General features: G+C 55.2%; 1 protein-coding gene across 1 annotated transcript; it reads left to right on the top strand.

The window, feature by feature from the left end:
- Window positions 1-5,906: 5,906 nt before the first annotated feature.
- On the top strand, window positions 5,907-8,281 carry Ptgir (prostaglandin I2 receptor). The gene is made up of 2 exons (XM_020170866.2): window positions 5,907-6,741; window positions 7,886-8,281. The coding sequence occupies exons 1-2, from the start codon at window positions 5,974-5,976 to the stop codon at window positions 8,279-8,281; spliced, it is 1,164 nt and encodes a 387-aa protein (XP_020026455.2). The 5' UTR covers window positions 5,907-5,973.
- Window positions 8,282-11,193: the final 2,912 nt, after the last annotated feature.

Below are 11,193 nucleotides of genomic sequence, written 5' to 3'. Positions count from 1 at the left end.
CTATTTCCGGCTTCCTTGGAATTCTAGGTCTGCTGGCCTGCAGGGTGACCATAAGCTATAAGGGTCTTGGGATTTTCCCACTGGACAAAGGCCCCACCATGTCCCATGGTCTCCCAGTTAAGAAGGCTGATTTGCCATTTTGGAGGCTGTGCTGGGAGCGTCTTGTGGAATGAAGTGAAATGTTCTATTTTACTGAAATTGGGAGAAATGACTGCGGACATGGTTCATGTGGTAGAGCACCTGCCTGGTAAGAGCAAGGCCCTGAGTTCAAATACCAGAATCATCAAAAAAAAAAAAAAGACAAAAAGAGAGAAAGAACATACCTGGGGAAAATAAGAACTGGGCGAGCTGTGGGTTTGACTCAATTTACCTGGTTGGCCTGAGTGGCCACTGAATTTGTAACCCTGTTGAGTCCCCCGACCTCTCCCCTTCTCTGAGTCTGACACTCCTGTCCTCCAGCTTAGGGCTGATGGGCGCTGGACCCCTGGATCTGGCTGGAGGTGGTTGGTTTGGCTTGCCTCCCCAGGGGAGGGGGGCTTGCATGAGTCTGGCAAGCACTCCATATTCAGATAATATTAGGGTCCCTTGGGCCCCCACTCTGAGCTTCCTGTAGGAGGGAGGCAGGAATGGCTGTAATTACATCTCCCTCCTGCCTCCCACCTCTCAGCCGGCTCCGGCCTGGTTGCATCATGTCTGTGGGAGCCCCGGGGGAGAAGGGGGACAGGGAGAGCCAAGGATGAGCTGGGGATGGGGGAGGAGGGAAGAAGAAGGATGCCAGGAGGAATGAAGGGAGCCAGATGGATTCGAGAATGTAAGAGACCCAGTACCCTGTGGCTTCTTAAAACCTGAAATGTGATGGAATGTAGGATCCACAGTCTCTGAGTCCCAAATTCTAGAATCTTCTAATTCTGTGGGGTGGGCAGGCTGGCATCCAGTCACCTCAACTCTCTGGGATTCCGATGCTCATCCCCTGAGGACAGTTGGACTTTCTTAAACCTCGGGCATTTGGATTCAGATCCTTCCAGCCTGGAATCTGGGAGCTGTGTTTTTCTTTCACCTTGCAGAACTTGGGGGACTTCAGGGAAGCAAGGGGGGCTGGCTGGCTGGGGCCTATCTGGAGGGAGTGGGGCACAGAGGGGACCCACAAGAGATGGCTGCTTGGAGGGCAGACAGAGGGTAACCGGGGGAACTGAGGCTGGGAGGAAGGAAAAGGCACAAACCAGAAGGGACAGAGCAGGTCCCCGGGTGACCAGTCACAATGCCATGAGTGCAGCCCGGATTAATTTTATTAGCCTTATAACGCCAGATCTGGTCACCCAGGCTGCTGGGCTCTTTCCTGCCACCCTGAAGCTGTGAGATCAGCCTGGGGTCAGAGCCAGGCCAAGAGGCGGGGAGGTGGCCCCTTGGGGAGACGTGCTTGCTCCCTCCAGTGCCAGCCAAACCCCCACCCCCGAGCTCTGTGCACCCTGCACCTCACTCCATGCGCCCAGAGCGGTGTTGGTCCTGAGCTAGGCTGAGCCAAGGCAGGACACATGGGACTGGCATAGAAGGACACATCGTAGTTTCTCGAAGCAGGGAGCTAATTGTGTGTGTATAGAGTGAGATGGGGGATGGAGGGGGGGCGCTGATCCCAAAGCAGTGCCAGAAGAAGAAGAACAGAAACTAGGTTATCAGGAGAGAGCTGGGCCCAGGACAAACAGGGTCTCAGGTGCCCCCCTGCAGTAGGTCCCAGTGTAGCCTGGGCACTGGCCAGCGGGTGTGGGAAAGGCCAGTCACAGTTTCATTTCTGTAATGTTGGCATTGCTCTCCCGATGACACACACCCAGACGGGAGTCCCGGCTGGGCAGGGGGGTGACTCAGCAAATTCTCCACCTGCCTAGGCTCCACATGCCATGTGGACACCCACACTGCAATTGGATGGTGCCCTCCGAGCCCCTCCGTGTCCCCAACCCTTGGCACATAGTAAACTGTTAGGTTTTTGATTGACTAGTGGTACCTGTAGCTATTTGAAGGCTTCCTGAGAGGTAGGTAGGCTGAATTGGCTCTGATTTTCACACAACAGCCCACAAGGTCAAGTTGGCCATTTGGCAAAAGAACACCAAAGCATCACCAGAAAAAGTCATTTTCCCGGGGTTACCCAGTGAGTGGCAAGTGGCAGAGTTGAGCTTCAAAACCCACTTTTAGGCTGGAGTGGCTCAAGTGGTAGAATGCCTGCCTAGCAAGTGCAAGGCCCCGAGTTCAAATCCCAGTACCAAAACCAAATTCTCTGGGCTGGGAGGTAGAGATTGTGAGGATCATGGTTTAAGGCACCCTGGGCAAAAAGATAGCTTGACCCCCCTCCTCTCAACCAATAAGCCCGGTTGTGGTGGTGAATGCCTGCAGTCCCCACTACATGGGAAGTCGCAGGTAGGAGGACAGAGGCCTAAGGCCAGCCCTGAGCGAAAACAAGAGACCATACCTGAAAAATTAAGCAAAAAAATGACTGGAGGTGTGGCTCAGGTAGTAGAGGGCCTGCCTAGCAAGGAGTTGACTTCAAACTATAGAATCACCAAAAACAACAACAAAAAAACCCCAACAATAACAAAACAAAATCATCTGTAATCCCAGCTACTCTGGGAGGCTAAGACAGGAGGCCAGCCTTGGCAAAGGTAGCAAGATCATGTCTCAAAAACAAAATAAAAGGACTAGAATCAAGGCTCAAGTGATAAGAGCACTTACTTAGCAAGCTCAAGGCCTGAGTTCAAACTCCAGTACCACCAAACAAAACAAAGCAACAAATGAAAGCCAAAGGGCTAGGGGCTTAGTTCAAGAGGCCCTGGGTCCAGTCCCCAGTACCATAAAAACAAATAAGCCAGGCGCCAGTGGCTCACGCCTGTAATCCTGGCTACTCAGGAGGCAGAGATCAGGAGGACTGCAGTTTTTGGCCAGCCCAGGTAAATAGTTTGAGAGACCCTGTCTCAAAAAAACCCACCACAAAAAAAGGGCTGGTGGAGTGGCTCAAGGTGAAGGAAGGCCCTGAGTTCAAATCCCAGTAGCACAAAAGAAAACAAAACAAAAAAACAACAGACTCCCCACTCCACCCTCCAGAAAAATCTTGCTCACAAAGTCACATGGGCTAGCAACACATGGTATAGACACAGCCATGCCTGCAAAGCCACACACAGGCTGGTGTCACACACACACCCCCCACACACCACAGAAACCAGGCAACCTGTGAGGACACACCCACAGGAGCCATGCAGACTCAGCGTGGCCCACCCATGGACACACACACAACACGCACAATCACCACACTGCCGAAAATGCTCACGTAAGTCATGCAGGCCCCCCAGATCTCACACAGACTCACAGGCCAAGTTCTTCTGCACACAGCCCCGGGCTCCCACCCTCACCAAGGTCCCCATCTCCCTCCCCTCTGCGTCCCTGAGTCAGTCCCAATTTTCCGTGCTGGTGTCTGGGCTGTCCTTCCTCATCTGCCCTGGCCCCCAAGGTCCCTCAGGGAGGCTGAGTCCTGTTGCCGGCGGTGAGGGGGGAGATTGCTGACTCACAGTCTCCATCAATTCGTTCTGTTGCTCCCCAGCCCCGGAAGCTGCTACCTCACCGGGCAGATGGTTGACCCCTCACCCCTGGAGCCGCAAAAGCAGAACTGCCATGGTGCCTGTTGTGGGCTTGGCACGTGGGATCTCTCCAGGGCCACAGTCAACCAGGAGGCTGGGCATCCTCAGAAGGAACATGGAGTCATGCATCCCTGGCCTGGACCCCAGGGGTCCTTAGTCCCTTGTTATGAAGGAATTACAGTTCCTGCTACACCCACCAGTTTCTGAAGCCAAGGCACAGAACCGAGGCTGCCCCTAGGGACACAGGAGGGGAAACTGAGGCCTGGTGGGTAGCAGAAGCTTGTCCCAGGTCCCCAAGGGAGCAGAGGGGATTTCCAGAATGCTTTACACTCCTGGTGGGGACAGGAAGCCAGCAGGAGAAGCTCCGGGAACCAGAGCACTCTGCCTGGCCCCCAGCAAGTCCCTGGATGCCAAGACAGGACTCGATTCTGCCAGGCCTCATCCTTCATTAATATGCTAGAACTTCCTGTATTCCCTCTGTTCTGCCTGGGAACAGGAGGACATCAGAGGACCACATGGCCCTGCAGGCCTGGTAGACCCCCCCCACAAACACGCACCCCCAGAGAGGGGCTATGAGGTCCCTCGGGGATCCCCACTGTGTCTGGGTGGGGGCATCCATCCTGCCGGAAGCTCAGGACGGGGGCGTGTTATCCGGGTACCAGCTGGGCATGGGTGATAGCGAGATGGGGGAAGGCAAGGGGGTTGTGGTCACAGGGCCTGGACGGACAAGGCAAGGCTACAGCTGCCCCAAGTTCAGCTCTTGGTTCAGGATCCTCTCTCCTGGCCTTGAACATGACACAGCATCTGCCTGGGCTCTTTCCTCGTCCCAAGGCATGCCTGGGGTGGGCTGCTAGGCACGGTCAGCCACAGGCCTGGGAGTGTGGTGTTCCCATTGCAAGGATAAGAAGACTGAGGCATATCACCTTCCTGTCCTTGCCTGGACTATCACATAGCAAGAAGGTAGTCAAATGGAGACAAATGGATGTCAGAGTCTGAGTTTGTAACTTTGAAACTCAAGGGGTGTCTTAGAGGTTCTCTGAGTCTTCATGTGCTGGGAGGCTACTTAGGAAGCCGTGAATTGCTGTGCTGACAGCTGTGACATGTGGGCTGACAACACTGGCCTGAGGGACAGTGGAGCCCTGGATGGCTTTCATCTGTGACCAAAATATTATTCTTGGAGATCTAAGACCTTAGAGCTTGGCCTGGGGCCTGGAAGCTTGGCCTGGTGAGAGGCAGAGGGTTGGTGGGGTGCTGGAGTCCCTTCGGCCTGACCTTCCAACTGGCCACAAAACAAGACCCTCTTTTGAATCCCTATTCAGGGCTCTGAGTGCTCAAGCTGACAGCCCAGGGACAAGGACTAGTCAGGCCACCTCCTTCCACAGCCGCTGCAAGGAGTGAATTGTGTCCAGGGCCCAGAACTCTCAGCGGTGTCTGGAAAACAGTGTGCACAAGGAGGAATTTCCCGGTCATTTCTCAATCCCTGGACCTGCCCCTAACCCCAGGGCTTGGCGCCCAGAATAGATCCCAGGGGTCATCCCGAGACAGCCCAGGCCAGGCCAACCTTGAGAACTGGTCAGCGTCACCCCTCTGGTCCTGCCTGCCCCCCACATTCCGCAGGCCCTGAACCTGGGTGACAATTATAGGGACTCAGCCCCCCCCCACCGCACCCCCAGAGACAGAGAAGGAGGGAAAAATGGCAGAGACCTAAGGGTGGGGAGGTGGCAGGTGGCTCCAGGAGAGGGGAGAAGATGGGAGATGGTTGCACTGAGCAGGGGGACCGGGTGCTGGCCAGGGAAGGGGGCAGGGAGCCCAAGGGGGCCTCTGGAGACAAATGCAGGGGAGGGAGGGCGGGGCAGAGAGGAAATGAAAAAGCCGGGGCGAGGATGGGGAGGGAGGGAAGGAGGGAGGGAGGGAGGAAGAAGCTGACACAGAGACCTACGCAGACTTCTTGCAAGAAGCAAGCAGGAAGGAGAGACTGAAAGTGAGGAGGTGCCAAGGAGTGACAAGGTGCGGAGAAGTGCAGGAAGGGAGGGGATAGAGGGCTGGAGAAAGGGAGGTACGGGTCAACCAGGGAGGGAACAGAGACAGTGACAGAGCAAGAGGCAGAGAGACTGAACTAGGAAGGCTGGGAGAGGGAAGGACAGACACAGAGAGACAAGGGAAGAAACAGGGGAGTCAGACACTGGAGAAGACAGGGGAGAGAAACAGACGACAGACAGAGAGACACAGGCACATGGAGAACTTGACCGGCAGATCCCGGGTGCTGTAAGGACTGTGGCTGGCGGTGGACATCCAAGTGGTCCCAACCTCCCACCCTTGGGACCCTCCTGCCCGGCGTGGCGGGCGGCAGCTGGTGATGGCAGACTCCTGCCGGAATCTCACCTATGTGCGGGACTCGGTGGGGCCAGCCACCAGCACCCTGATGTTTGTGGCAGGTGTGGTAGGGAACGGATTGGCACTGGGCATCCTGGGTGCAAGGCGGCGGTCACACCCGTCGGCCTTCGCGGTGCTGGTGACGGGGCTGGCGGTGACAGACCTGTTGGGCACCTGCTTCCTGAGCCCGGCTGTGTTCGTGGCCTACGCTCGCAACAGCTCGTTGCTGGGCCTGGCCCGTGGTGGCCCGGCGCTGTGTGACGCCTTTGCCTTTGCCATGACCTTCTTTGGCCTGGCCTCCACGCTCATCCTCTTCGCCATGGCCGTGGAGCGCTGCCTGGCGCTCAGCCATCCCTACCTGTACGCCCAGCTAGACGCCCCACGCTGTGCCCGCCTGGCACTGCCAGCCATCTATGCTTTCTGCACCATCTTCTGTGCGTTGCCCCTGCTGGGCCTGGGCCAGCACCAGCAGTACTGCCCCGGCAGCTGGTGTTTCGTCCGCATGCGCTCAGCCGAGCCCAGGGGCTGCGCCTTCTCACTGGCCTATGCCAGCCTTGTGGCCCTGCTGGTGACCGCCATCGTCCTGTGCAATGGTTCCGTCACCCTCAGCCTCTGCCGCATGTACCGCCAGCAGAGGCGCCACCAGGGCTCTCTGGTTGCCAGCTCTGGGACGTGTGAGGATGAGGTGGATCACCTGATTCTACTGGCCCTCATGACAGGCATCATGGCTGTGTGCTCCCTGCCTCTCACGGTGAGTCCCCACCAAGGAGCTGGGGTTCGGGAAGAGGGAAGTGTCCAGTTCTGTGGTCCGTTGGTCATGCCCATTGTACAGATGGGAAAACTGAGTCTCAAAGAGGTTTTTGTCCACCATCAGACAACTCCCAACTTTCCCAAGAAGTTTTTCCCCATTTGCTTCTACCCCTTTGACAACTCCAACCCTTGTTTCCCCCTTCCCACATCCCCAGTCTCCCATAATCAAACGCACCTTCCTGTCCCCAGTGATGATTAGAGGATCTTGAGCCCTTGCCATCCACCAGCTGGAGGCAGATGCTTAATGGCTTCCAAATACATCCTCAGATGAGCACTCACACACTGACCTTCCACACCCATTCGGAAAGCACTTGGCAGGAAGCTGGCCTGCAGGTCCCATCCTCTCACCTTTCTACAGGTGAAGGGCAGCGTCACGATGACACAGAGCCAGGTCTCCACCTGGTCCTCTGATTCCATCCATGTGCTCCTCACTCCCCCAGCCAGGCCTCACTCTGCCTTCTCTGCCTTTTGCATCTTCTGTCCTCTCCTGCTTCCCGAAGGCTCTCACCTCCCTCCCACTGGAGCGGCCATGTCTGTGATACCTGGTCGTCCCACCCTTTCGTTTTCGTGAGACAGTTTCCCTATGTAGTCCAGATGGTCTTGAACTTGGGGACCTGTTGCCTCAGCCTCTTGAGTGCTGGAATAGCAGCTGTGTACACTACTCCCGGCTTCAGTCATTCCATCTTTATTCTGGGCCTCAGTTTCTTGTTCTGTAAAATGAAGAGGTTAAGCTGGATTTGGGGATTCTTAAACTTTTTTGAGGGGGTTTATGATGACTCAGACTGGGCAAATCCACACATGACTGCAGTTTTAGGGGGACCAGAGATCTCAGGCTCAAGCATCTGGTTAGTTGGAGGGTCCTCTCAGCTGCAAAGGCTGGGGAGACCCAGGCCCCACCTTGGCTGGCTGTTTCCTGGGGCTTTCCTGCCCTCTGCTCCCTGGATGAATTAGCCACTTACTCTATCTTATCTCCTCTGCTTCCCGTGACTTGCCGCCCCTCCCTCATCCTTGCCAGTGAGAAGGGGAAGTGGGGAGCCAGGGTGGGGGTGCTCATGGCGCTTCCTGATGTCCCCCCTTGTCCTCAGATCCGTGGCTTCACCCAGGCCGTTGCCCCGGACAGCAGTGAGATGGGGGACCTTCTCGCATTCCGTTTCAACGCCTTCAACCCCATCCTGGACCCCTGGGTCTTCATCCTCTTCCGAAAGGCTGTCTTCCAGCGACTCAGGCTCTGGTTCTGCTGCCTGTGTGCCCGGACTGCCCACGGCGACTCGCAGACACCCCTCTCCAGGCCCACCTCAGGAAAGAGGGACCCGCAGGTCCCCACTGCCCTGGAGGGGAAGGAAGGGAGCTGGGTGCCTCTGTCGGCCTGGGTCGAGGGGCAGGTGGCATCTTTACCTCCCATGGCACAGTCCAGTGATGGTAGCAGCACCGTGGGAACGCTGTCTAAAGCAGAGGCTGCGGTGGCCTGCTCCCTCTGCTGACAGCTAGGCTGGCCCTATGATCTCCTGTCCTGTCTTCTGGGCACAGGAGCCAGAAAAGCAGGGACTTGGCTGATGGCTGAGGAAGTCAGAGTCGTGACCTCCCCAAATTTGGGGGGTGGCCAGCTGCTATTTCTCCTCCTTCAGGGTGGTCACTGTAGGCTCCAGGAAGACTGAGGGAGCGCTTACCCCAGAGCACATGAGAAATGGCTCTCTCAAAATAACCACTGGCCTGGCCGGCCTGCTCTGGCCCTCAACTCTCCATCATCTCACTGTCTAAATATTTAGGAGTTGAAAAAGTTCCCAGCGACTTCTGGGTACTCAGGTCAGCTGGGTTAGGGCTCCTGCTCCCAGCTGTGGCCCTGGCCTCCCGCCCCAGCTCCCCAAGGAACACCCTGCCTTCTCCCAAACCATCCTAATAGCTACCACCCCAGAGAGCCAGGAATTCTCAGGAAACTCCAGCCCCCACCTTCTTCCCATCTGGTGTCAGCCGTGAACTCCAAGGGCAGGTGGGAGGAAGGAGAGGCTGCTGTCTTGTAGGTGACATTGTTGGGAGTGTGCCCAGTACAGAAAAGGCCTGAGCAACGCCGCAGCCTGTGGGCTGTGAACTATGGGGTGTGGGTACCAAGGAGAAGATGGAAATGCTGGTGTGTGGCAATGATTGGGTCCCAGGGGCTGCCCAAGAATATGGACTCAAGGCCTGTGCCTGTCCCCTGGTCCTGAACAAATAAGGTTCTCTTTACAGAGCCTGACTTCACCTCCCTATCTCTGAAACCTTCACAAAAAGGTTTCAACTGTCCTATCCATCCATCCATCCATCCATTCATCCATCCAACCATCCATCCATCCATCCATCCAACCATCCATCCACCCATCCATCCATCCATCCATCCAACAAACACTCAACAGGCCCTGACTCTGCCTGGTGTTTGGGACACACACAGTCTCTGCCCTGCTGGGGACCCCACTGGAGAGATTCCCAGCCTTCCCCCAGCAGCCTGTAGATGCTGGGAATCCAGGGTGTTTGAGAATAAGCTGACCAGCATGAAAGGAAGTGAGTTGGCTGTAGGGTAGGGGAGGTTGAACTAGAACACTCCTAGCCCCCCACCAGTCAGTTCCCTTCTGTCACTCGCCCCTGTCAGGCCACTACTATTACAGTCTTTCTAGAGAGAATGGACTCAAGTCCAGAGAGGGCCACCATCTGCCCTAGATCACACAGTGAGGAGAAGGCAGACCATGTCTGGTTTGTGGCACAGGTCTGTCTTGTCTGTCTCTTATTGGCTGGAGTGACCTTGCCTTGGTTTCCTTTCAGTCATAATCTAGTTCTTAGCTTATGGGGTTGTTGTAAGTGGTTCAGTGATTCCTTCTGAGTAGCAATTTAGCACAGAGCCCGGAAGAAAGCCTGAAACAGGCATTACAATTATCATCGTAGCTGTCATGGCTGTTGTCACCTGGACAAATGTGATCTGAAAAGAAAACCAAGCTTGGCGCCAGGGTTTTGACTTTTATTTATTTATTTTTGGTCATGATGGCACTTGGCATGAACAAAGGGAGACTTAAATTTGGTCTGGGAGACTTAAATTTGGGCTGAGGTGACGGGTTAGTAGGCACAGGGGTCTCCTTTTGGAGTGATAAAACAGTTTTGAAACTCAAGAGTGGTGGCAATTGCCGACAGTGTGAAGGTACCAAATGACATTAAGTTGTAACTGTCTGTGAACTGTAAAAGGTTAAAATGGTAACTTTTATGTTATGGGCATCTTACCACGACAAAAAAATCATGTCATATTGAAACAAATGAAGGTTGTTTGGAAACTTCTTGAGTAGTAGTAAGTACATTGGTTGAATTTATTTAACAATAAAAAGTCAGCCCAAGCAGGGCACCAGTGGCTCACGCCTGTAATCCTAGCTACTCAGGAGGTTGAGATAGGGAGGACTGGGGTTCAAGGCCAGCCAGGGCAAACCGTTTTCAAGACCGCCATCTGCAAACTAACCAGAGCAAGGGCTGGGGATGTAGCCCAGTGTCTGAGTATTAGCATGCACGAGGCTCTGGGTTTGATCCCCAGTACCGCAAGATAAATGACTAACCAGAGCAAAGTGGACTGGAGGAGTGGCTCAAGCAACAGAGCACCTGCTTTGCAAGCTCAAAAGACTGAGTGCAAACTCCAGTCCCACATACACACAAAAAGAAGCCTGCTGGACAGGGTGATGCACACCTGTGATCCCAGCATTCGGGAGGCTGAGGCAGAAGGAGCAGGAGTCCAAGACCAGCCTGGGCTACACAGCAAGACCCAGTCTCAGAACAAACAAACAAAACAAAACAAAAACAACCCAATCAAAGTCCATGTATGAGAAAACCAAAACCAGATTAGGAAACATCAGAATGGGTCCCTGGCCTGGCCTTAGTTGAAAGTCACTCAAAGGCGCCCTACTCAATAGAGGACAGTGAAGAGGGCTGGGGCGGTGGTTCTCGTCCTCTGTCACTCCTGGAGGGATCAGTCCGGGCTAGCCTCTGACCCCTCAGAGCTTAGACTGAGAAAGGGAGGAAGCTGGCTCCTTGCTGTCTCTTACCCACAAGGCCCAGTGTCCCTCTGTTCACCCCGACTGACCTAGGGGCTCCCAGTGGTTCCCCGTGGTCCCTGAGGATGAGCTGGAAACTTCACCTCACCCATGTCCTGATCCCTGACTGCCCACAGTCATCCCTTCACCCACTGCCACAGCCCTGTCGGAAAGTACTGTATGAGCAGTCACTCCCCGCCTGCACAGCTCCAGGGGTGCCACAGGCCACACTACAGGCTCCGTTGGGGTTCCCCAGAGGCTGTGACCTTTCGAGCCCCCACATCCTTGTTTATCTCTGGAACAATTATTTTTTCCCCATCTGTCAAAAGCACCTTGCTCAGGTAGACAGGCGAGGTAGC

The sequence above is a fragment of the Castor canadensis genome, chromosome 16 (assembly GCF_047511655.1).
Source record: "Castor canadensis chromosome 16, mCasCan1.hap1v2, whole genome shotgun sequence".
Taxonomy (NCBI): Eukaryota; Metazoa; Chordata; class Mammalia; order Rodentia; family Castoridae; genus Castor; species Castor canadensis.
The sequence above is the reverse complement of the archived record's forward strand: the minus strand, read 5'-3'. Positions and strand labels throughout refer to the sequence as shown.

Coding starts and splice junctions, on each gene's coding strand:
- Ptgir (XM_020170866.2), top strand. CDS start 5,974: ATGGCAGACTCCTGCCGGAATCTCACCTATGTGCGGGACTCGGTGGGG. Junction 6,742..7,885: donor TGTGCTCCCTGCCTCTCACG/GTGAGTCCCCAC, acceptor CCTTGTCCTCAG/ATCCGTGGCTTCACCCAGGC.